The sequence below is a fragment of the Microcaecilia unicolor genome, chromosome 12 (genome assembly GCF_901765095.1).
Source record: "Microcaecilia unicolor chromosome 12, aMicUni1.1, whole genome shotgun sequence".
NCBI lineage: Eukaryota > Metazoa > Chordata > Amphibia > Gymnophiona > Siphonopidae > Microcaecilia > Microcaecilia unicolor.
In genome coordinates, this window is record NC_044042.1 from 70,225,157 (window position 1) to 70,251,577 (window position 26,421).

A 26,421-nucleotide genomic window follows, 5' to 3' on the forward strand; every position below is an offset into this window, starting at 1 on the left:
CAGCGCTGCTGCAGGAAGCAGAACTTATGTAGGGGGCAGGAACTACTTAATGAAACACGTGCACTACTCACACAGAGCCCCAGCCCAGGACAACACCCCCAAGTCCACATTTTCAAATTTTTTTTTTTTTTTTTTTTGCTACAGCAACCAGGCATTTCTTACTGATATTCTAATAGCTAAGAGTCAAGGCAAAGTGTGTGTTTTTGGTGGAAGTCATTCAGAGGCAAGGATGCCATTCATGGGGAGAGTTTTGAGCCTTGAGAAGGGTGGGTGGGTGGTTGCCTACAAAATACTGTCATTCAAGGACCATGCAGGTTAAGGTGTCCTAGAGAAAGTCATTCAAGAACAAACCTACAAAGGGCTACATGTACAGGGGACCCACTTGTGAAACAGGAAAGCTGCAGTCAACTGTTAAAAGACACACCCTGACCTTACTCAACCTGCATGTTCTTCCAACCCCCTTAGGCAGATCACTTAGAATGTGCCCCATCCTACACGAGCCTCCTCTAATTTCTTTAACACCTGTGGGTGGATACCTGGCACATGTCAGACCCCAGACTAGGAGGGCAGCTACCAAGAATCAAAGAATACACCCAGATACAGAACTACAGAAACCTTTTATTTTGGGTGATATCTCCACACACAATGCCAAACATCAATGTCAGAAGGAAAGTCGAAAGGCTGATGGCAGTTTGGTTCCAGAGCCGCCACACACCCTCTATGCACGGCAGCAGGAGCATCTAACCCACTAGGCACACAGGCCGCCCATCTTTAATATATTAAACCGGAAAAAAAAAAAAAAAAGCATCCAGAAAATTCCTACACAGTTCTGCCAACATATACACTCTGGCCCCCATTTATTCATGAGCAACAGCACTCACTAAATCATGATTCATGTACAAATTAGAAATGTATATCTTATGTTTAGCAAAAGTGCAACAGTGTATGAGGGGGTGGGGGATGGGGTTGGGGAAAAGTGACTGAAAATGGAGCTCCCCTGCAGTAGAGTAACCTCATGAATTTATATAGTACCCAGAGAAAACCACTACTTCTGTGGCCAAGTGAATTCCTGTTAATTATTCAAACTGTCTGCATGCAGGGCTTAACACTTGGAATGTGTTAGCTAAGGAAATTATGCTGTTGAATTCTATCCAACCAAGCTAATTTTCCAAATGTTCCATGACGAGCGAAAGCAGAGCACGTGAAGTGCCAAGGTAAAAGGATCAGTCACGCTTCTCCAAGGGGAGAAGCAGAGATGGCTCAGTTTCACACCTGTCCTGCTGTCCTTCATTTGTTTTCCTGTCATCTGTCTTTAAGGCTGTTTTTATACCAAAGTTAGAAAATCAGGAACACTCAAATTTCACAAGCTATGGGAAAAAAAAATTCTGCTCACATGTACAGGGCCCTACAGAAGGATATTAACTGTGGCACAGAAATAGCTTTAATAAAAGAACAGGACCAAGCAGAAGTCCTAGATGTGACGGGCTGGCTACAAGATGACACAGGGAGCACGGCAGTCTGTGATTTTCTCCAGCGGCTGTCCATTGATGGCTTTTCTGATAGCCAACATAAGCTGTAGGAAAAGAAGACAGCTCTATCAGTCACTTCATACTGAACTGTAAGAAAGATTTGCTTCACTGTGCCTTTTCTGTGGCCTAGCTGATCGCACCAGGGTGCACAAGGATGTCATCTGCAGGCTTGTACCAATCATAACAACCTCTAGCCATGAGTGGTGCTCTACTTACAGGCAGTAGGAGTGCAAAATCTGCTGCACACTGAAGCAGCAAGGACTGAATTCAAATAGAAAAACATGCAGCAATATTCTGAGATGTATAACCGTTTTCCCCACTGCCTACACCCCTAGCTTTCCTTCCCTCATTCTGTGGAAATTCCATGCAAGACAGTATGAAATCGGGCCCTTGTTCTACCTAGTTTATTCCTCATTGCCCAAGGGGGGATGGGACATACTTACATCTTTCTCATATGGGAATCCACCAAGTTCTAGTTTGGAGAATATCAGCTCCCCATTGATTTCAATTTCAAAGGCCCCTAAAAAGATGAAGAATCACAAAAAGCTGCAAGTCTCCTCTACACATTTTCTGCTATATTTCTACACACCAAGCAGCATGAAAGCAAAAAGGTCAAGTTTAGGGTGTTAGCATTTTGCTTCATCTCACACAATGGCTTCACTAACTTTAAAAATGGTTAGAAATTAAAAGGAAATACAGATCAATACAGGATAGTTCAATGTTTCCAATAATTTCAGCCATACACCCCCCCCCCCCACCCCAAACTTTCCCCAAAGCCAAGCAACACCTAGAAGCTGAAAAGCCTGGACTCTTACTGCCCTCCAGGCTACATTCAACATCTGAATCCCATTATCCCTACCTCATCCTCTATAATAGTCGACTGTTTAATAACTCACCATTAAGGAAACTAATATTAACATGGAACGCTAAAAAAAAGGGGGGGGGGGCAATTCTGTTTTATCAGTTGGTAAAAATTCAGCACTTCTGGTACGATTCCAAGATCCACACTCCAGCAAGTGCACCATATTCAAGACAATCATTCAAAAACACATGGTTCAGAACAACATAGCTTTCAAAAGATATCACCAAAACAGGGAAGATAGGGTATCCCGATAGCAAGGTTGTAACAGACCATAGTAGACTAGGTGTCTAAAGAAAAAGCAGACAAAAGATGGAAAATTAACACTGCCAACTGCTGAGCAAGATGTAAATAGGAACAAAGTTTGAAAATGTCTTAATGTGAATGCCAGAAGCCTAAGAAATAAGATGGGAGAGTTTGAATCTCTCTCTCACATAATGGCAAGAGAGAAGTATTTTTATCAATAGACTATTAATTCTATAGAGTGCATCGACTTAAGGGGGAAAAAGCCTCTGAATTTAACCCAACCTCCAACCCAAGTAGTCATTTAGTAATAACAAGGGTTGGGGAAATTTTTGCTGGGAGTATTATTGGCAAAAAAGACCCCTTTAATTCCAAATATATGTGAAAAGACGCTAAAACGCTACAGAATCAGCTAGGGATCCATACGGCACATGAAAGTCAAAATCATAACTTAGCTTTCAGGTGCAGATACAAAGCACTGTGTGAGTCATCGGTCCAACACACCGACTTTGGCCAAGGTTTCACTAATAACGCTGTGTCAAAGCGCGAGTAATCAAAAAAGTTCAAAACACAGGCGTGCTTCCTGCTTGCTGGTCCCTCTGCTAAATGACTACTTGGGTTGGAGGATGGGTTAAATTCAGAGGCTTTTCCCCTAATTTTTCCCCCTTAAAAGTCGATGCACTCTATAGAATTAATAGTCTATTGATAAAAATACTATTTCTTGCCATTATATGAGGTTTTTCTTTGTTGGAACTTTATATGCAATACTCTTCTCCTTGAGTTAGGATATAATAACTATTAGAGTTTGAATATATTACACTAAATGAAAAATTAAATAGGCATATCTGAGACCCGGTGGAAGAATGATCAGTAGGACACTGTCATACCAGGGTACAAATTATACAGGGTGGATTGAATTGGTGGAGGGGTAGCATTGTATGTTAAGGAGAGCCTTGAATCAACTGATTGAAAATTCTGTAGGAAACAAAACATCTTGGAATCCCTATGGATTGAAATTCCACGTGTAAAGGGGAAAAGGATAGTGATAGGAGTGTACTACCGTCTGCCTGGCCAGGATGGATAGATGTAGTAATGTTATCAGAAATTAGGGAGGCTAACAAAATGGGGAATACAATATTAATGGGTGATTTCAATTATCCCAATATTTGACTGGGTAAATGTAACATCAGGGCATGCTAGGGAGGTAAAATTCCTTGAAATCAAGGACTGCTTTATGGAGCAGCATTTTCAGTAGCTAACAAGAGGAACAATTCTAGACCTAGTCCTTAGTGGAGCACATGATCTGGTGCAGGAGGCAATAGTGCTGGGACCGCTTGACAGTGATCGTAATATGATCAGATCTGATATCGGTTTTGGAGTAAGTTCACACAGGAAATCCAATACGTTAGCATTTAACTTTCAAAAAGGAGACTATAAAATGAGAACGGTGAAAAAAAAAATCTTAGTGGAGCAGCTGCAAAGGTCAAAATACAATCCTAGAAGCCTAGGCCAAATATATTCCATGTATTGAAAAAGGAGGCAGTAAGAACAAACGACAGCAAGCATGGTTAAAAAGTAAAGTGAAGGAAGCTATTAGAGCTAAAAGAAAATCCTTCAGAAAATGGAAGGATCCAACTGGAAATAATGGCAAGTCAAATGCAAAGCGCTGATAAGGAAGGCCAAGAGGAACTTTGAAAAAAAGATTGTGCTGAAGGCAAAAAAATATAGTATAAAAGGTTTGGGTTTTTTTTTTTTTTTTAACCTATGTTAAAAGCAAGAAGCCAGCAAAACAATCAGTTGGACTGCTAGATGACAGAGTAAAAGGGGCACTCAGGGAAACAAAGCCATAGCGGAGAGATTAAATGAATGCTTTGGTCTTCAGAGGAAGATTTGGGAGAGATACCAGTGCCAGAAATGGTATTGAAAGCTCAATGAAATCTCTATAAACCCAGAAGATGTAATGGTGCAATGTGACAAATTGAAGAGTAGCAAATCACCTGGACCAGATGGTATTCATCACAGAGTACTGATACAATAGTTCTGGAAGTTCATTTTTCAATTGAGTAATATGTCATTTATCTTTAAAATCAAGCATGGTACTGGAAGATTGGAGGGTGGCCAATGTAATGACGATTTTTGGGTTGTTTTTTTTTTTTTTTAAAAGGTTCTAGAGATTCAGGAAATTAGACCCGTGAGCCTGATATCGGTGCCGGGCAAAATGATAGAGACTATTTATAAAGAACAAAATTACAAAGCATATTCAAAAGCATGGATTAATGAGAAAGCCAACATGGATTTAGTGAAGGCAAATCTTGCCTCACTAATCCATTATATTTCGTTGAAGGGGTGAACAAACGTGGATAAAGGTGAGCTGGTCAATATTGTGTATCTGGATTTTCAAAAGGCATTTGACAAAGTACCTCATGAAAGACTCCAGAGGAAATTGGAAGAGTCATGGGATAGGAGGTAGTGTTCTATTGTGGATTAAAAACTGATCAGAAGATAGTGGAGGAGTGGCCTAGTGGTTAGGGTGGTGGACTTTGGTCCTGGGGAACTGAGCTTGATTCCCGGCACAGGTAGCTCCTTGTGACTCTGGGCAAGTCACTTAACCCTCCGTTGCCTACCGCATTGAGCCTGCCATGAGTGGGAAAGCGCGGGGTACAAATGTAACAAAAAAAAAAAAACCAGAGAGTAGGGTTAAATGGTCAGTATTCTTAATGGAGAAGGGTAGATAGTGGAGTTCCCTAGGTGTCTCTGTGCTGGGACTGCTGCTTTTTAACATATTTCTAAATGATCTAGAGATGGGAGCAATTAGGTAAGGTAAAATTTGCTGACAACACAAAATTATTCAAAGTTAAATCACAAAAGGATTGTGAAACATTAAATGAGGACTTTATGAGTCTTCCTGCCATTTGGATGCCCAATGTCAGCAAGTGCAAAGTGATGCACATGGGAAACAGGAACCCAAACTATAGCTACGTGATGCAAGGTTCCACATTAGGAGTCACCGACCAGGAAAGGGATCTAGGTGTCATCGCTGATGATACATTGAAACCCCATCTGCTCAATGTGCGGCAGTGGCAGCTAAGAAAGCAAATAGAATATTAGGTATTATTAGGGAAGGAATGGAAAACAAATGAGGACGTTATAATGCCTTTGTGTCACTCCATGGTGCAACCACACCTCGAATATTATGTGCAATTCTGGTCACTGCATCTCAAAAAAAAAAAAAAAAAAAAAAGATAGTGGAATCAGAAAAGGTTCAGAGAAGGGTGAAGAAAATGATAAAAGGGGATGGGCTGAATTCCCTATGAGTAAAGACTAAAGCAGCTAGGGCTCTTCAGCTTGGAGAAAAGATGGCTGAGGGGAGATATGATAGAGGTCTATAAAATAATGAGTGGAGTGGAACGCATAGAAGTGAATCAATTTTTAGTCTTTCCAAAAATACTAGGACTAGGGGGTACGCAATGACGCTACAAAGTAGTAAATTTAAAATGAATCAGAGAAAATATTTCTTCACCCAATGTGTAATTAAACTCTGGAATTCTTTGCCACAGAATGTAGTAAAAGCCGTTAGCATAGCGGGGTTTAAAAAAGGTTTTACTAGCTTCCTAAAAGAAAAGTCTATAAGCCATTATTAAAATGGACTTGGGGAAAATTCACTGCTTATTTCTAGGATAAGCAGCATAAAATATAATGCAGTATTTTGGTATCTTGCCAGGTACTTGTATCCTGGATTAGCCACTGTTGGAGACAGAATGCTGGGTTTGATGGACCTTCAGTCTGTCCCAATATGGTAATAATTAAATTCTTATAATACAGTGCATAACTCAAACAGATGCTGTAATTACCATTCATTTGCACACAAAAAAAATGGTTCTTAAACGATCACCACAATGTCAATCTTCAAAATTCTGGCTAAGAATGTCACATAGGGGCCCCTTTACAATGCCACGGTAGAACTACAGCAGCATTGGCACATGGGATCCAGCAGCAGTGCCGCTGCCCTCCCCCCCAACCATGTGTGCCATTTCCAGTGCAATGGAAAATTGTTTTTAATTTTTAGTGCCACAGAAGCCCTTACCGCCTCCTAAATAGGAGGCTCCCCCTGGAAATGGCCAACAGCCATTTTTCTGCCTTTTACCCACAGCGGTAAAAGGGGCTTCAGTGCACAGTAATCCATGTGCTGACACCACTGCAGGGCCCCTTTTACTGCAGCTTGGAGCCCATAATGTTGTAATTGATAATATGCAAAAGCATCTCCAGGGGTTTTCTGTACCTCTGCTACAGTAGCTTCACTTTAATATATCTGTCATGAAATCCTTAGCCACCCGCCTGGCGTTACCCTGCAGCCAGTTAGAGGGTCTATCCCCAGCACAGCTCAGGTCCACCTGCCGCTTGAGCTCTACACTATCACCCTCCTCCCACCGACTGGGTCACAACCGCCTCTGGGCAAGTCTCCCGTTCTCAAATTATCCCCAGTGATTTCTAGGTTACTGGGGCCACACTCCCAGTGGTCACACAGTTCCAACACACAAACCACCAGGATTCTTTTTCAGTCCAGACAGCAGACAAACTGAAAAATTGTTTGTCTTAAAAATATTGAACAATGAAAAAAAAATGCAATCAGCAAACAAAAACATGTAACTGAAATATGGATTAATTATAAGACTAGCTAAACATTTGTTTACTTTAAGTACCTGGGAAGATCAGGACATATGTTCACAAGTTACCAAATGTAACTGTTTACAGGACCCTAGCAAACAAATCCCTCTCTCTTTTCTTCCTGGCTAAGACTGGGCAAAAAGCCAGTAAAATCCATTTGAAAATGAGCTCCTGGGCCAGAGCCCAGAACAGTATTTCAAAGTATACCTCAGACTGCCTTTCCAAAAGGCTTAAACAAAGAAAACAGCCTTGGTCCTTGCAGCAGCTTGGAAACAAACTTGCAACACCTGCTGGCCAAACTAAAGAAATGCCTTAAACACTTCAAGAATTAAGGCATTTTTACAGGCTAAAAAACAAACAAACACACTATTCTGTCAAAATATCCACTGAGAATGGTTTGAAATTGCAAGAATGTATTACTGCTGTCACCAGGCAGAATGGCTACATAGGAAGGAGAAGGCCTCATTTAAAAATTACTCAAAGAACAGCTGTTTTCAAGCACCATTTTCCTGTTTACAAGGACATACACTTGTTAGCAGTACCATGGGCAAGAACACTGAAAGCTTTCTGCTAGTCCCAACAGCCTGTGCATACAGGCAGAAATTAAGCAGAATACAAAAAAAAAAAAAAAAAAGAGAAAATTGGTCCTAACATCTCCCAGCTGCTCTCCAGGGAAAAGTGAAGCCCCCAAAAAGGCTACCTTCCAATTTCAGACTATACGCTTATGCTATCTGCAGTACAATTCTGATTTATAAGTGCCTGAACACTCACCTGTTGGTCCGGGCCTGGAATCTATGGAAATATTGGGGTGATGTTCTTTGATGACACTAACCAGTTCCTGATAGTGGGCCTCAAAGCCACAGTGTTCACTGAGGGGCAGAGAAAGGACCAATAAGAAATACACATAGCTTCCTTATTAGCAAGTCTGCCACATCCTAAGATCCCGGGGAGGGGGCTATCCAGTAACACCATAGCTTTAAGGGCTCTGCCACAAATTTCCCAAGACCTACTTATGGCTACTGATTTTACACCTAGAATCTGAGAGCAGATAACAGAATGTAAAATCATTTCACCTCCTGCCCCATTTTATGTTTTGTACTGATTTCTGGCTTTCCCATATTTTGTAGTAGACTCCAGTACAGCAAATAGAATCTGGGACTAACCATACCAGACATCCTATCAGAACAGGTCATCCAAGCTTCACAGACATCCTCTGCATCCAAACCACAAACTAGTAACACCAAATCTAAAGGTGCTCGTTTTCAAAGCACATAGAAGTGTATTTTCAAAGCACTTAAGACTTTGAAAGTCTAAATGGTTTGAAAATGAGCCTCAAAGTGTCTAATTTCAAATGACCTGCTCTCATTCCATGATACCCCATCACCTTCTCACCACAAATTCCCTAAAATGTCTCAAAGGGATGACATGAGTGTGGCCACTTCTGCCCCAGTATATTATTGAACTTCTAGTTTCAACATTTTTTTTTTTTATTGATGAACTTTCAGAGAAACATTTATCAAGCAAAATGTAAAGTCAAGAGTGAAAAAGCTCTTAAAACCATCAATTTGCTACTTTCCTTCATCAATCTTAACATTTCCCCCCCCCCCCCATAGATACTTTCCAAGATTTTCTGGTATAAGTGCTAACTACAGGAGCACCTATACATTATATCAATCATGACATAGATCTAATAACTTCCCTTTTTTGACCACTGTTCATTGAAACTTTATAAGGTTTTTGCTTTGAGCTGACCTTCCCTATCAGCATAACTTCCCACCCCCTTTCCCTTATCAGTATCTCCCCCCCCCCCCCCCCCCCGGTTATCCCGAATTCCCTTTGACTGCATCTATGTATTTAGTGAACCATATATGTGTACTAGAACTTAATCGCATCATAGCGTGTTAAGAATTAGGCTCCGGCCTCAATGAGATAATGTGTCTAACATAGGGCCCCATATTTTTAGAAAACGTTGTTTTCAGCGGCAATACCCTTTCGTTTCTCTTGCTTCCCATGTCATTAAAAGGTGTACTTGATTGCGCCAGTGCCAATAGTCAGGGGGTAATATTATTGAACTTCTAATCTTTCCCTTATCAGATAAATTAAATGTACAAATCCAGAAGTACCATGGGGCAAAACCAGGCCTAACTGCCCACAGTCAAGTGGTCAACTTAAGTATAACACAACAGGGCAGAGGTATTAGGCACTTTGTGTTTCCAAACCTGGTCCTGGAAGCATCCTAGCCAGTCAGGTTTTCAGGATATTCACTAAGAATATTCATGAGAGATTTGCGTGCTGTGGAGGTAGTGCATGCCTCTCTCTCTCATGAGTATTCATTGTGGATACCCTGAAAACATGACTGGATAGGGTGCATCCAGGACCAGGTCAGGGAACAGTACAATGGGGTAAGGGATAGGGGTGCAGTCAGATGCTGGTGAGGGAGGGGGAGGAGCGATCTTAAGTGTTGTGTGAGAGAGGGGAGAGGAGAAGGAGATCCTGGGTGTTCTCTGGAGAGGGATCTCAGATGCGGCGATTGGGAGAAAAGTAGATCTCAGGCACTGGGGGGGGGGGGGGGGGGCGGTAGGCGAGCAGCTATCAGGTGCTGTGTGGGCAGGCAGGAAAGCAAGAGTGCTGTGCGACAGGAGAACAGATCTCACATACCGAGGAGGGTGACAGTACATCTCAGGTAAGGGGGAAAACACAGCAGATCTCAGGTGCAGTCTGGGAGGCTGCAATGCAAGTTTCAGGTGTTGCTGGGTCGGATGGAAAACAACAGATCTCAGGTGCGGGTGGGGAGGGAGGTTACCGGACAACATGGCTCAAGTACCTTCTGCAATGGGGAGAGCAAACCTCGGGTGCTGTGACATGCGGAGATCGGATCTTAAGGGAGGGGAGAGAAGCAGATCTGAAGTCAGGTGAGGAGAGCGGCGTCTCAAGTGTGTTGGTACTGGAATTCAACAGTAGCGTTCTCTAGTCTGATATACTCGGGGCCAATGCGGATTTTTCTCCCCTACCCCCTTCCCTTGTCCCACTCCCGAAACAGACATGCAGCTCATGTTCCTCACCAGTACTCTACTACAATCTTGACGTTACTCCCTGCATCCATCTCTGCGCAATCAGCTGACCAGGTCACGTGTGTTGTAGAAGGGCGAGGCCTCCTGGCGTTCCTTTTATATTCAACCAACAAAGTTAGGTTGAGAGCAGAAGACAGCCTGACATCAAAAAGTTGAAGCCGCTCTTCCCCGCCTCCTCTGTGCTGCCGTCTTCCCTGTACACCCTATACAAACAAACGTATCAGCTGCTACTTCCACGTTGTCCTTCTTTATTGTTGGTAACGTTTTTATTTGATCTCACATATTTTCAAACATGCCGGCTTGCATACGGATGTACACAGAGAAAGTATCGGCTTCATTGAGTACTAATTAGTTCTAAGTTGTAAATCATTGTGTCCTTTGGAGAGGCTGGTTATAGGGACTCCCTAGCACCCTAGCAGGTGTTGCATTCGTGCAGAGATGTTTTCACCTACTAAAGGGCCACCAAAACAGGTGCCCAACATTCATAGTTTCTATTTATAAGTACAAAGGATTTTAAAACCTGAATTAGGTTGAAACATGGGAGCATTTAACATTTTTCTTTTTAATTGTGGGTACATCAAAAGAAAAAGTATGTGGGAACTTGCTCCTTTAATTGTGGAATGCAGTGGTATATTATAAAAATGCACTTAATTTTTTATTACTGATATTTCAAACACAGTTATTGAATAATGAGGGAAGAGCTTCTTTCGTGCAGAAGTTCTGTCCAAAGCTGAGGTGTAGCCAGACCTCAATTTGAGAAGGGGCATAAGTCCAAAGTGGAGGGGGGCACATTTTGCACTGCTTCCCCACTGCTTTTGACCTTGCCTTAACCCCACATACACGGGCTGGCAGGGTCGCCAAGCCCTGTCAGCAGAAGCTTTCCTGCAGCGATATTTGCTGCCGCGCTGCTTGCCCTGCTTTCCCGCCCCAGCGCTCATGCTCATTTTAAGTGAAATTGAGTATGTGTGAAGCTCATGCATGCTCAATTTCACTAAAAATGAGCATACACACAGGGAGGGGGGAAAGCAGGGCAGGTAGCGGAGGGCCCAGGCCCCCCATGGCTATGCCAGTGGGCTAAAGTCAGTCTAAATGTGCCAACACTGTCCAGTTCTGTTGTATATATTTATTGGGTAGAATTAAAGTCCTGAGGTAAAAGTCCATTGAACATTATTAAATTTTTTTTTTTTTTTGGGGGGGGGGGTTGCTGGGTTCTTGAAGCCTGGATTGGCCACTGTCGGAGACAGGATGCTGGGCTTGATGGACCCTTGGTCTTTTCCCAGTATGGCGGTACTTATGTAAAGTCCTCGCTACTACTTCCAGCGTGTGATGGTCTGCTGTTTGTTCTGCTTTGCTTGCATCGCAGATCTTCTGCCTCTCTTGTTTATTTCCAATTAGCACATGAGCCCTTATTGTCACCTAGGCGGTAAGGGCTTCCACACTAACCCCATGCTAATCAGGCAGAACGCAGCAATTTACCCAGGTTTCCGAGTTTATTGAAGATTTTTATCCTGCCTATCTATCAAACAATATCTGAGTGCTACCCGATTAGTGCAGGGCCCCCCCTACTCTCCACCACTAAACACGCCTCCCATGCTAAAAAATATTTTATATTTTTAGGGTGAGATTGGTGCGCGCCAATCCCAGAACTACTGTAGGATGCCTGAGCTCATCCTGTGGTAGTGCCTTTTTAGCGTGCAGTAAGCACGCATTAGCGCTTACCACTGCTGTATAAAAGGGGCCCAAATTTTCTATTTGTGATTTTAAGTGTATGGTAATTATTTTGGGTTATTTATTTTTATTGAGTATTTTCAATCTGTAGATCAAGAAAATCAGAATCAAACAAGGAAACATAAAATGCAAAACGTGAACAATGAAAGAGCATGAAGAACATTGACGAATGTATTTCAGCATGTATCCAGATTCAAGTATTCAACCAAGTTTTTCCGTTTATGATTAAAATGACTACGGGGCTAAGAGAAAAAACATCCAAAAAGTGGCATAAATCTGCATTTGGACGTTTTTCTCACAAAAATGTCCAAATTGGTATTTTCAAAACCAAATTTTAGATATTTTTCCATGAGGTTTGTAAAAGATGCATTCAAATCACAAGGGGATGTGTCAGCAGGGCCGCCGAGAGGGGGGGACAGGGGGGACAAAAGTCCCTGGGCCCAGGCCTCCGGGGGGGGGGGGGGGCTCGGCGCCGCCGCAGTCCGGCCAGAACTAACCTGAAGCGCCTTCATCTTCGAAGCAAGCAGCAGCAGGACAGGCCACTCTTTCCTTCCGTGTCCCGCCCTCGCCTGATGTAACGTCCGCGGGGGCGGGGTAGGGAAGGAAGGAGAGGTCTGCCCTGCTGCCGCTTGCTTCGAAGATGAAGGCACTTCAGGTTAGATCAGGGGGCCTGGCACTGGCAGCGGGTGGAGGGGGGGCCCGGCGACCTCGGGTGGAGGGGGCACGGTGACCTCGGATGGGGGGGCGCGACGCGACATCAGCTGGGGGGGCCCGGGGGCGGCCTTGTCCCGGCCCTGGCTCTCGGCGGCCCTGTGTGTCGGGTGTGTTAAGGGCAGGATCTGGGCTTTCCTAACACTTTTGAACATTTTTCTGCCATAATGGAACAAAACAAAAGCATTCAGGGCTATAAGTTGGATGTTTTGATCTAGACCAGCTTTATTAATGAATAAGTCATAAAAAGTGCTCTAAATGACCAGATGAGCACTGGAGGGAAATCAGGGATATCTTCCCCTTACTCCCCCAATGATCACTAACCCCCTCACACCTCCTCAAAGTGTGATTAAAAACATTACTTACCAGCCTCTATGCCAGCCTCAGATATTATACTCAGGTCCATTAGAGCAGCATGCAGGTCCCTGGAATAGTCTAGTGGTGGGTGCAGTGCACTGCAGGCAGGTGGACCAATGGCCTATACCTCCCTGTTACAATTGTGGTGGAAACTATGAACCCTCCAAAACTCACCAGAAATTCACTGAACCCACATAAGGGATATTGTAGTGATGTACAGTTGGGTTAGTGGGTTTTGGGGGGGCTCAGCAGACATGATAAGGGAACAATGGTGAGATGTGTGCTTGGAAGCATTTATTTAGTCCACTGCAGTGCCCCCTAGGGTTCCCCATTGCTCTCCTGGGATATCTGTGTGGCCAGTCTACTAAGAATGCTGGCTCCACCTACATCCCAATGGCTTGATTTTGTTCGTTTTTCACTTGGACTTTTTTTTTTTAATGGACCAAAAAGATAAATGCACAGAGCACAAAAACATCTAGCAAATAGTCATTTTCAGAAAAAAAAAAAAAAGACAATCATTTTTCTGTTTTGAAAATGGCTATATCCCTGTACTGCTATGGATTTACAGCCTGGCTCACTGACACAGACTAAATAATTGCCGTGGATTCTTTTGGATTCGTATTAGATAAATTAAACCTTTATTAGAGGTGCTAAATGCTACATTGATTAAGGTATATACAATGATTAGCTATATACACACAATGATTAGAAACAATCATAAACAATCATTACATCACTGGTCTCTACATCTAAGCAATGCTAAGAGTTCTTAGACCAGGAAAAGAAGCAATAATACAAACATACAACATCACTGGTCCTTACATCAACCAAGTTCTTATCATCAGCTTGGGGGGCCCATTACAGCAACAGCCAGGAGCTTTTTGGACCAGGAACAGATCCTCTGCAAAACGTCTAAAGCTGGACTTAGACGACATATCAAAAATGCCCCTCCAGGTAATTTGTATTCTAGTATTTGTATTTTCTGTGCAATAGAAACCAATTCCACCAAATGTAAACAGATAAATTGGTACTGTGTTTCCAGTGATTGATCACTGACTTCAAATCTATAGATATCAGGAAATCAAATAAAGACTTACTGTCATCAGAAAAGGAAAAGTGTAGGACAATAGATTTCCAAATAATATGTTTAATTGAGAGAGTTTCTTTGAGGCTTAATATAGCAAGTATCTATGACTAGAAGGACCAAATAACGGTTAAGAGAATCATGTTCCTGTTTGACAAGACCAACATAAATTATTGGAAGATGAGCCACATTTCCAAGATTTTATTGGAGTCCAGAAAAATCATTGATGGTAATTTATATATTGCTAACAATCAGTGAATTGAAAAGTTAGACCCATCTGTGTTATTCATAGTAATAAACCCCTAGTCTTGCCAATATATAAATCAGACAGCACCTCTCATTGCCTTGTCTGGCAATTGATTATGTCACGGACTAGCAGATAATCTAGGACAGTGTAGAATTTGTTACAGACTCTCATTCCTTTCTCCTCTAATGACAGAATCTCAAAGGTTCGTAGTCTGTTTGATCCAGAACAAGGCCAGGGCAAAGGAAGGGGAAGAGCTTCTGCTCCTTAAAGGGATCAGAGAAAGTAAACAGCAGAATCATGCTGTCAGCATTATAGAAGGAGACTTGATTGCTTTCATAGTCGAGGTAAATGCCAACTGTTCTGGGGTTGGTATCCAGCGTGAAGCCCGCTGCAGGAGAAGTTAGGGCATAGTAGGTATTTATCTTTACTTTACGAAGAGTCCAGTAACCATTCTTAGGGGATAGTTTCTCGACTTCTTTATGCTGGACATGCTCAGCTGCTATCCCAATAATCCAGTTACTTTTCTTCCCTACATGGATTTCCCAGTAGTGTGTCCCAGATCTGAAGCCATGGGATCCCAGTACATTGAGACAGAAGTTGAAGCGCTGTGGGTTCCATGAGACCCTCTGTGCTTTGGAAGCTAGCTTCACTGCCTTTAGGTCTGCAGAGAGAGCCAAAAATGGGTGGGCAGTGTCAGGGTCCAGCGTCAGTGACTCTTGACTAGGCTTGACAATGTTCCGCAGCCTCTTCCAGACACTGTATTGGAGGGGAAGGCTGGTGACCACTTCAAGGCTAAGGTTCTTCAGTTGCTCACTGTATTGATGAAGAGTTGCCTGGTACACAGTTGTACTCCTCTCCCTACTTTCAGACCCTGCATCTCCTTGCAACTTCTCCATCTCCTTGGACAGTTCCAGACTGCTGATTGTGTCTGTGAGTGAAGACACCAAGTCTTCGAGGTCCAGCACTCTGGTCTCCATGTAGGCCATGGTCTGGTCCTCCTCCTGCTGGATCCTGGTCATGGTGGTCTCTTCTTCCTTGATGAGGAATTTGTGCATATCCTCAAAGTCTTCACTCACGCTCTGCCGCAGAGCTCCCAGCTCCTTTTCTAGGGCTTTCATCTTCTTCTCATACTGGCTACAAAGATTCAGCGCATCCCCTTTCTGCTTCTTCAGCAGGTTCAGGTTGACTTCCATGCTGTGGTCTATCTAATTAAAAGTCAAGAAGAATTCACAGGTTTAGATTTAGATATGAAGTGTTCCTTTAACAGACAAGACAGCAGAGGGCAGGTCTCCTGCACACACTCATAAAATAACAAAGCTGTGACTGATTCATGTAGTTACACTTTCTACTCATCAATGCCTAGAGTACCTGATTGTGCATCACTTCAATAGCTCTCAGGCTTGCAGGGGGTATATAAGAAATTAAATAAATATCAATCATTGCTGCAGCATCATTAGACATATGCAGCCTTATACAGATATACATAAAACAGTCCTTGCTCCTTGGTGTTTACAGTCTAGTCAAAGTATCCTTAAAAGACCTGTACTCTTGGAAGGAAAAAAAATCCCTTCTTGTTAATGAGAAACAGATCACACTTTATATTCTTACTGTTTCTTGCTCACTGTCCTTCTCTGGCCAAGCACCTTTCTCTTTCCACTTGCCAGTATATTTTCTGTTTCTTGTCTTTTCCCTCCTCTTCCCTTCCTCTCCTCATGTTCTCTTTTTTTCCTTTCTACACGTGTGTCTGGCAAGATCATCTTAACTGGTGACTTACTGAGATGGGAGTCAAGGTATTTGCCGAGGCTCAGTGGGAATCTCCTCTGGTCTCCAGATGTGGTAATGCCAGCTGTGTCTGGAAGTCTAAAGAAGGTTAGATTCAGTGGAACTCTGCTGCTCCGTAGCTCTGCTCTCCTCGGACGCTGGGCACAGTGGACAACCAGCTCTCTCTGCATTCAGTTTCTATTTCTGTTAGTGAGGTATTCTTCCTGGAGTCTCAGGCTAGTTTCATTTCTCCTCTTCCGTTTTAAATCCTGCTGTCTGTTGGATTTTATTTATTTATATACCTATTTATTGGAATGTATTAACTTTCTTTTTGAAGAGATGCACTCAAGGCACAGGAGCCAGCTCTGAGGGTACTTGAGCACCCCCAATACTGAGAAAACTCCTTAACAGTGTCCAGGGAGGGGTAATTTCCATTGGGTTTAGCATCCCCAATCGTTTTGAAAAGTTGGCTTCTATGACCCAAGGTGGTGTATAGCAGGTACAAATAAACATAAAACTTGCAATTTTGTTAATAGCCTAACAATTCTAAAATGGCCAGATATAGACATAAATACAATCAATGAGGTAAACGTGGAGATGGCAAATTGAAACCTAGTAATAGGACAAAAAGTGAAACAGTATCAGAAATATACAGATTTAACAGCACCGCAGAACAATCATGTAACAGCAATATGATAAATGTACAATACTATGGAAAATCATTGAAATAACATAGGGCTCCTTTTACTATAGGGTGCTAACGGATTTAGCGTGTGCTACTGATTAGCTTGCACTAAATGCTAAGAAGCCCATTTTATTCCTACGGGCTTCTTATCATTTAGTGTACGTTAAATCCATTAACACACCTTAGTAAAAGGAGCCCATAGAGAGGTGCGATGTCAGCAATACAAATGAAACACTTAACAGCAGGGGTGTAGCCAGACCTCGCAGTGGGACGGGGCCAGAGCCCGAGGTGGGGGGGGGAGGGCACATTTTGGTCTGCCGCCCCGCCCCCCGCCCCCTCATCACGCTGCCACTCCCCACCCACTGCCACAACAAATACCTTGGCTGGCGGGGGTCCCCAACCCCTATCAGCTGAAGCCTTGTCCAGCACGCTCAGTTTCACTAAAAGGAGCGTGCTGGATGTGAGGGGAAGACAGAGCAGGGCAGCAACGTGGTGGCATCGGAGACCAGCGCTGGACAAGGCTTCAGCTGGCAGGGGTTGGGGACCCCTGCCAGCAAAACCAGGGAACCAGAGGAAATCTGGGGGGGGGGCAGGCCCCCGTGGCCCCACGTAGCTAGGCCACTGCTTAACAGGCACACATTAGAACATTCAGATAACATAGATATGATGTTAATGCTGTTCTTGCAACACAATGAAGCATCGTACCGTGTAGACAGGGAGCAAGTGTAGATATATCAACGGGGACAAGATGGTTTGTACAAAGTCAGCCAGTATAACTAGATGGGTGGCTAAATTCAAGGCAAGTTCTATGTACAGTTAAACAAGATATGAGGAGCTGGTCTAAGTTACAGGGTGTGCAGCAAGTTAGTCCAGATGCAGAGTGTGTATAGTCTAGGGGCATAGTTAGGTGGGGCCACTGGGGCATGGGCCCCCACAGATTTAGCCATGGCCCCCTCTACTTTGACCCTCCGCCACCACTTTTGACCCCCCCCTCCTCCCGCCGCTGACCCTCCCCCACTGCCGCCGCCGCCACCAGGTACCTTTGCTGGCGGGGGTTCCAACCCCCGCCAGCCAAAGTCCTCCAGTGCCGGTCTCCAGCTCATTCGCTGATCTGTTTCTGTGAGCCCTGACTCCAGATCAGCAAACACACCGGAGACCGGCGCTGAAGAGGATTTTGGCTGGTGGGAGTTGGGGAGCCCCGCCAGCAATGGTACCTGGCAGCGGGGGAGGGGCGGCGGCAGCGGAAGTGGGGGAGTCAAAAGTGGTGGGGGGTTGGTGGCGCCGGGGGGGGGGGCTAAAATGTACCCCCTCACCTCGGGCTCTGGACCCCCCCCCTCCCGTCGAGGTCTGGCTACGCCCCTGGTATAGTCAGTCACCACATGTACTAAAGGCTAGGGAGAACAGCCAGGCTTTCACCTGCTTTCTGAAGTACAGGTAGTCTTGAGTTAGATGTAGCCCCTCTGGGAGTAAGTTCCAGAGTGTGGGGGCTACTACTGAGAAGACTCGCTAGCGGGTATCACATTATGCAATGTCTTTTGATGAGGGGACAGACAGTGATGATCCTTGAGAGGACCTTAGAGGTCTTAAAGATGTATAAAGGGCTAACTTTTTCTTCAAGTACTCTGGCCCATTTTGTCTGAGGACCTTGAAAATCAAACATAGAGTTTTAAATTTAGCCTCCTAAGATACTGGTAGCCAATGAAGTGTTTGCAGGAGGGTGTAATGTGCTCACATTGCTTGCAGCCTTCCATCAGTCATGATAAGCATTCTGAATTAGTTGGAGCTGGTGCAATCTCTTTTTTTTTTTTTTTTGAGAAGTGTACAAGGCATCACAGTAGTCCACTGTGGTCATACTCATCTTTTCAATATATAGAGAGCAGTGCCATAGCGAGGGCTAATGGCACCCGGGGGCGGGTCGCCGCTGCGCACCCCCCCAGGGTGCAGCACGGTGCACCCCCCCCAGAGCGCACCCCCCCGGACCGCATTCTTACCTGCGGGAGGGCCGATCCGCCCTGAGTGCACGTCACTCGGAGCTGCGTCGGCCCCGCTGGTTCTCTGCTCTCTCTGCCCCGGAACAGGAAATAACCTGTTCCGGGGCAGAGAGAGCAGGGAACCAGCGGGGCCGGCACCCCCCGAGCGCGTGCACCCGGGGCGGACTGCCCCTCCCGCCCCCCTTCCTACACCACTGATAGAGAGAAATTTCATAGTTGCCACTAGTGATAGGGACAATTTTTGAACGTTGTTTGAATTTGTGGGATCCGAGTGAGTGATGACTCTAGCACTATCCCAAGATTCCTGACCTATGATTTTAGGGGGAGTTCATACTTCTCAAAAGGTATTTTGAAGTCGGATATTTATTTGTCCACTTGTGTTAGGTGCCCAAAAATGTCTCCATTTTGCTTGAGTTCAGGCAGAGTTTGTTGTGTTTTGCCCATTCCTGAGTTGCTATTACACAAGCAGACAATTTACTCAAAGCTACGGATAGATCTGGGTATGAGGAATTGCACATCATCAGCATAGATATAGAATTTTGTGTCCATTGACTGAAGCAGCTCAGCGAAAGGCTTGAGGTAGATATTAAACAAAATGGAGAAACTAAATAAATAGATTTTATTTTCTAAAGAAAGCAGCCAGGGGAATGTGAAAAAAAAATATTCTGACATAACCTTTATGAGATAATTCCTTATGTCACACATCACCTCTTGTATCCACTAGATGGCACTGTCTGATGCATCGAAGTGGCCTCTCTGCCCATCTCACACTAGCCTGGGACCACCCCCAAATATTTCATTGTGTGTATGGATTCTGAAAATGCACAAAGGGTATTCCAGTCAATGAAAATATTAAGAGAGAGAGAGCACCATTCTTGCTGGCCTATCTGGAGTGGGGCATTTCAGATATTCCCTTTTAAAGTTTTGCTCTCGGCCTTGATGGTGCCACTGGAAAACTTTGGAAATGCTCTTTCATCATTCAATGGATGTAATTTAATTTAATTGGGCATTTATAACCTGCTTCTATTCCCCTGGGGTTCGAAGCAGTTTATAGATATCATCATAAAGCAATATATTTAATTACATAGTAACAATACATTCTTTCTAGTACAGCAGAATTCCTAACTATCCCAAGATCAAGACAACTCATATCCAATGGAAGAGCAAAATATTGCTTAGTAATCAATAGTATCCTAATCCCCTCCCCCCCCACCCCCACATCAGAGTCCACCATGTTCAGAAATAATTCATTATCTCAAATTCACCTGGTTTAACCACTGATCAAAGAAGCAAGAGGCTATTTTACAAAGATGCGCTGAGAAATGGCCTGTGGTAATGTAGACGCGTGTTTTGGGCGCACGCAGAATCATTTTTCAGCTCACCTGTAGAAAATGCCTTTTTGTAATTTTTGCTGAAAATAGACGTGCGGCAAAATGAAAATTGCAGCACATCCATTTTGGGTCTGAGACCTTACCATCAGCCATTGACCTAGTGGTAAAGTCTCACGCGGTAACTGGGCAGTAATGACCTATGCACATCAAATGCCACTTGGCACGCGTCCAATACACGTCTGAAAATTTTCAGACGCGTGTATCGGACACGCGCCAAAAATGAAATTACCGCAAGAGCTCCATTTTGACGCACGTAGACACTTACTCGGCTTAGTAAAAGGGCCCCCAACTTTTAACAAGTTTCTAAATTTAGAATGGTTTTCCTCCAGTCTAAGATCTTTAGGTAGTTTATTCCATAACTGGGATGGGGGAGGGCAATACCTCTAGTTCTGAGAGGGAAACTCCACCAGAACATCAATTGCTGATTGTAACTCCCATTTTGGGCCATATACTTTTACAGCAACTTACTTAAATACCAGCGATCAAGAGTCCAAATTATTTTGTGAGTAATAGTCACAAGTTTAAATGTAACAAGAAATTATACTGGCAGCCAATGAAGATTTTTAAGTATTGGAGATGCTCTATCACACTTACACCCCCCCCCCCCTTAATTTTACAGCAGTTTCATGTATCATTTGTAATTTGACAGACCACAAGAAGCAGAACAGTCTGTGTCAGGGGCTCAGACTGTTAGGTGTGTGGGCACACACACACCTAATGGTAGATTTTCCAAAACAGACAGAATTGAAAAACACAGGGGTTCTTTTACTGAGGTGCTCTGAAAAATGGCCTGCAGTAGTGTAGACGCATGTTTTGGGCGCGCGCAGAATTATTTTTTAGCTCACCTACAAAAAATGCCCCCCCTTTTTTTTTGCAGAAAATGGACGTGTGGCAAAATGAAAATTGCAGCGCGTCCATTTTGGGTCTGAGACCTTACCGCATGCCGTTGACCTAGAGGTAAGGTCTCACACGGTAACCCGGCGGTAATGGTCTACGCGCGTCAAATACTACTTGATGCGCGTAGCTGCTGCATGCCAGAAAATAAAAAGTATCTTTCAGACGCGCGTAGCGGACGTGTGCCAAAATTGAAATTACCGTAAGGGCCACGTGGTGACATGGCAGTAACTCCAATTTGGCGCGTGTTGGGCGCACGTAGGCACCTACGTGGCTTGGTAAAAGGGCCCCTCAACTAGCAGTGAAAAACCTAGTACTTGCCTTCTCAGTCAGCAAGTCTCTGTTCAGCCTTCAGGAGGCGAAACGTGGCCACATCGGGCGTTGTATGATCCAAGAATAAAAATTTTTACCAACATTAGAAGACATGTCTTCTGCTTCTTGTGGACTGTCTGATCGCTTCTGCAGATTTTAATTTCCTCTGTTTGGTTTGTCTCCTTTGTAATCTGGCCAGCAATTTAGATGAAACCCCCAGGTACACAATATTTACAACTAGGCCCGTTTCTGACACAAATGAAACGGGCACTAGCAAGGTTTTCCTCAGAGTGTGTATGTTTGACAGAGTGTATGTGAGAGTGACTGTGTGTGAGAGAGAGAGAGTGAATGTGCGAGTGTGTGTGTGTGTGTGAGAGAGAGAGAGTGAGTCTGGGTGCGAGTATGTCTGTGAGAGAGAGAGAGTGTGTGTGTGTGAGAATGAGAGTGTGTGCAAGTGCGTATGTGAGACACAGTGTGAGAGAGAGAGAATGTGTTTCACACAGATACAGTGTACGCGAGAGAGAGAGTGTGTGTGAGACATAGACTCTCTGTGAGACTGAGTGTATGAGACCAAGAGAGTGTGTGAGTGACTGTGTGACACATAGAGAGTGAATGTGATACAGTGTGAGACATAAGTGTGTGAGAGACAGTGTGTGAGAGAGAGAGAGAAAGACATTGACTGTGAGAGAGAGTGTGTGTGTGTGACAGAGATACCTCCCCCCCTCTGGTGTCAGCCTCCCCTCCCTCTCTCTGGTGTCAGGGCCCCCCCCCCCCCTCCCTCTCTCTGGTGTCTGAGCGTTACTGTACAGGACGCTGAGCTCTGGCTGTGCTTCAAGGAACTGACCAATCCTATTTAATAGAATGCACCTCCAACATTCTGAAGCCGAGAAACCTCGTGTGGTTGGTCAGTTCTGCTTGTGATGAACCCGGAAGTACGTGATGTCAATTCAGGAGATGGATACAGAGAGCAGGAATGCCTCAGCCATGCAGTCAGCTTCAGAATGTTGGAGGTGTGTTTTATTATATAGGATAATCTGGGTAATAACAACCATCTGAACTGCTGTTCTCGATCAGAAACTGAGAGAAAAAAAATCATGGGGCCCTTTTACTAAGCTGCGGTAACGCATACTTACCGCAGATTAAAACCACTACCTTGGGGCCCACTCAGGTGTCCCGCAGTAGTTTTGGCATCTGTGCATGATTCCCGTGCGCTAAAAAATACTTTTTATTTTTTAGCCTTAGGCAGTGCCGTAGCGAGGGCAGCTGACACCCGGGGCGGGTCGCCACTGCGCCCCCCCCGGGTGCAGCACGGCACACCCTCCTCCCTCTGGAGCGCACCCCCCCGGAGCGCGTACTTACATCGGAAAGTGACGAGGGACGGGCGGGAGGGCCAATCCGCCCCGACTGCACGTTGCTGGGAGCTGCGTCGGCTCCGCTGGTTCCCTGCTGTCTCTGCCCCGGAACAGGAAGTAACCTGTTCCAGGGCAGAGGGAGCAGGGAACCAGCGGAGTCGACACCCCCCAGCGGCGTGCACCCAGGGCGGACCGCCCCACCGCCCCCCCCTTCCTACGCCACTGGCCTTAGGGTATGTTTGGGGGCAGAGAGTGGACATGTTCTGCACTAATTGGTTACCACAACTACATTGCCGTGTGCCAACTGATTAGTGCGTTATTAGAGCAGGAGCCCTTACCGCTTAGAAAATAGGTGTTGGTAAGTGGTCCCATGCTAATGGCCACGTGCTAATGAGGAAATTAGCGCATGGTGCCCTCAGCGCATGGGAAGGCCCTGCGCTGTTAATAGTGCTGGCCACTTTTTAGCACAGCTTAGTAACAGGGCCCCCATATTTTCCATTCCGTTCCATTCTTTGTATATTGCTTTAATCGACCAAGGAATCAAAGCGATTCACAAAAAATATACAGATTAATGGAGGGTTATCTTTATTACCTATCAAACAAATAGGACTTCAAAGCCTTCCTGAACTTTAAGTAATTTGGAATTCTACAAATAAAGACTGGAATAATATTCCAAATCTTTCAAGAAGAACTATAGCGTATACTTTTACATCTCATATTTTTAACCAATGGAAAACCCAGTCTTAAAAAAGAGATAGAGTGAACTGTCGTTCTATTAGAAGTGTAAGTTAATAGCTGACTATGAGAAAGTGGCCAATCACCTGAAAAAAATTCTTATAAACTAAACAGGCCACTTTAAATTACACCCGCTAGGGCAGGCCCTAGGCAAGATGCCCCCCCCCCCGGGCCGAGATGTCCCCCCTTTGCAGCGTTTTATCTCATGGTGACATTCCAAACCCGGCAGCGGCAGCAATTCCCGTATGCTGACCTGCCACCGCTGGTACCCGCCTCTTCCCTATACTGCGTCTGCCTGAGCCTCTGACAAAACAGGAAGTTACATCAGAGAGGTGGCCGCAGTAAAAGGAAGAGGCGGGTGCCAGCGGCGGCAGGGCAGCATATGGGAATTGCTGCCGCTGCGAGGTAATACACCGCAAAGAGGGAGATGCCACCCCTCCGAGGTGTCGCTCCTGATGAGTGCCGCCTGAGGCCCCCTCCTCAGGTGGTCTAATGGTTGGGCCGCCCCTGCCACCTGCGCTTCCACCAGCGACCAATGAAGTTCTCTCAAAATAGGTGACACATGATCATGTTTCTTACAACCAAATATCAATCTGGCTGCCGTGTTCTGAAACAGTTGTAATCTAGGTGTTGATGTATACCTAATCATTTTCAACTTCCACAAAGATTTACCTATCACCTGTGTAATCTGATCATGCACAGACTACTCAGAGTCATTAATAACTCCTAAACTCCAGATAGAAGAAGATAAGGGAGCTCAAACACTACTTGGCATAAGATTTATCATTGGTTTCTGAATTTTTTTTTTATTATTATTTATTTATAATTTGAATTATACATCTTATCCAAGAAGCATAAAAAAGAAACTAATTCAATTTTTGAACAAAACAGTCTATACATGAGACAAAAATAAATGTCTCAGTAAAAGAAATAATCATTATTACATCGACCTCAAAGTTGGAAATACTTAACTAGATCCTAGATAAGGTAACAAATTAAGGTAATTAAATGTATTTTTTCCAGAGCGTTACATATTCCGGGTTAACATTCTCAAACTATCTTTCAGTGCCCATATGAGATTCTAAACTTTAACATTAACATTCTCAGCCTCTTTAGCTAACAAAAAATCTTCGAGTTGTTTTGGGTCCATAAACTGGTAACTATTCTGAAGGTAAATAAATCGACATATACAAGCTGAATTTTAATCCATTTTTATTTTCATCCTAGATTTCTACGGAACACTGAGCAAAAACGGGTTAAATCCTTCAACCCCAAGAATGTTCATCTTTTCTGGCTCAATCTTGAGAAAATGTTAATTTCTTCCAGTTTCTAAGCCTTTTATCTCCATGGGGGAGATATGAAGAGTGAGCGGTAAGCACACGTTGGGCTTACTGCCGCTCTGTAAAAGGGCCCCTTTGCCAAAAAAGGTAAATTTTGCCACTGGGTGATAATTAAGACATAATTTCACATCAGCCTTTGTATCCTTTACAACCGGCCAAATTAAAACTGTTTCAGGACCTTTGTAATAAACAAAGTCAACCAGTTCATCCCCACCTCCTCTTAGTAATTAATTGAGGGTGAGAAATCACAGCATTCAGGAGGGGGAAAGATGGATTGATTTTTATGGTGAGAAGATTGGAGGAAGCCTGAAAGAGAAACAAGGCAACCCATAATCTTCTTATTTTTTTGTTACATTTGTACCCTGTGCTTTCCCACTCATGGCAGGCTCAATGGGAGGGTTAAGTGACTTGCCCAGAGTCACAAGGAGCTACCTGAAGTGGGAATTGAACTCAGTTCCTCAGGACCAAAGTCCACCACCCTAACCACTAGGCCACTCCTCCACTCCTATGACAAAAGCACCATCTAGCTCTGCTCAGTTTACTTCCTGGTTTGATTCTATATAGATTTCCTTTCCATATTCTCTAGATGCATTGTGAAATTCTCATAAGAACATAAGAAAAGCCAAGGTAGCTGGCGGATCCACTTCTTGTAGCTCATTTCCAGGGGTTAGTGGTGGTATTCCCAGGTTTACCTGGGTAATCATTTTTTATTGACCTTTCCTCCAGGAACTTACCCAAACCTCTTACTTTATTCCTCCAGCAAGATTCCACTGCTTAATCATGTGCTACATGAAAAAATACTTCCTGCGATTTGTTTTCAGTCTGCTGGCTGTTAGTTTCATGGAGTGTCCTCTCATTTTAGTGTTGTCTGAAAAGTTAAGCAATGTAACCGTTCCACCCCACTCGTGATTTTATAAACCTCTATCATATCCCCTCTCAGTCATCTCTCTTCCAAGCTGAAGAGCCCTAATCCATTTAGCCTTTTTTTCATAAGGGAAATGTCCCATAGTCTGTCATTTTGTTGCTCTTCTCTGAACCTTTGGTAAGTTGGATGACAAGAACTGTACACAGTGCTCAAGGTGTAGTTGCCCCATGGACCTAGACAGAAACATACTAACATTCTCAATGTTGTTCGCCATTCCTTTTCAAATTATCTCTGACAATCTGTTTGCTTTTCTAGCAGCTGCAGCGCACTCAACGTATTGTCCACAATGACCCCAAGATTTTATTCTTGAGTGGTGACTCTTAACTTGGAACCCAACATCATATGCCCATTTGACAGTGTCACAGGTTCACTCCACTGCATGTAAAGACTTGTCATTTTGGTTTCTTTAAGGAGAGCTGGACTGCAGTTCCCTGCCTGCAATGTTAAGACTGGCTTAGGCTTAGGTAAGGTCTAACTCATTGCATGACCTCCTCTGGAAGACAGGATCTGTAAGGTGGTTGAGTCTGGTGGTCTGTCAGTG

At 44.1% G+C, this 26,421-nt stretch overlaps 3 protein-coding genes across 5 annotated transcripts in view; 1 reads left to right on the forward strand and 2 right to left on the reverse strand.

Moving 5' to 3' along the window:
• Positions 1 to 598: 598 nt before the first annotated feature.
• Positions 599 to 10,459, reverse strand: MIEN1 (migration and invasion enhancer 1). The gene is made up of 4 exons (XM_030221987.1): positions 10,359 to 10,459; positions 8,068 to 8,165; positions 1,973 to 2,049; positions 599 to 1,573 (listed from the first exon to the last, which is right to left on the reverse strand). The coding sequence occupies exons 1-4, from the start codon at positions 10,397 to 10,399 to the stop codon at positions 1,490 to 1,492; spliced, it is 300 nt and encodes a 99-aa protein (XP_030077847.1). The 5' UTR covers positions 10,400 to 10,459; the 3' UTR covers positions 599 to 1,489.
• Positions 10,460 to 14,097: 3,638 nt separating this feature from the next.
• Positions 14,098 to 26,421, reverse strand: part of LOC115482296 (nuclear factor 7, brain-like) — a 37,990-nt gene continuing 25,666 nt past the window's right edge. For 2 of the 3 annotated variants that reach the window (XM_030221985.1, XM_030221986.1), the window contains exon 2: positions 14,098 to 15,699. In XM_030221985.1, the coding sequence (XP_030077845.1) occupies positions 14,677 to 15,687 (1,011 nt within the window). In that variant the 5' untranslated portion in view covers positions 15,688 to 15,699 and the 3' untranslated portion in view covers positions 14,098 to 14,676. Of the gene's footprint in view, positions 15,700 to 16,268; positions 16,370 to 26,421 lie in introns of those variants that run through there. The other variant, XM_030221984.1, reaches the window with a different exon arrangement.
• The window catches only part of GRB7 (growth factor receptor bound protein 7), a 112,118-nt gene continuing 110,666 nt past the window's right edge, over positions 24,970 to 26,421 (forward strand). The window contains exon 1 of the mRNA XM_030221978.1: positions 24,970 to 24,986. The gene's annotated coding sequence lies outside the window, so the exon portion shown is untranslated. The remainder of the gene's footprint in view (positions 24,987 to 26,421) is intronic.

What these genes read in the sequence shown, in the direction of transcription:
- MIEN1 (XM_030221987.1), bottom strand. Translation starts at nt 10,399, where the DNA reads ATGGATGCAGGGAGTAACGTCAAGATTGTAGTAGAGTACTG. An exon ending in AAGATTGTAGTAGAGTACTG is followed by an intron (nt 8,166 to 10,358) that starts GTGAGGAACATG and finishes TCTGCCCCTCAG; the next exon opens with TGAACACTGTGGCTTTGAGG. An exon ending in TTCCAGGCCCGGACCAACAG is followed by an intron (nt 2,050 to 8,067) that starts GTGAGTGTTCAG and finishes TCATCTTTTTAG; the next exon opens with GGGCCTTTGAAATTGAAATC.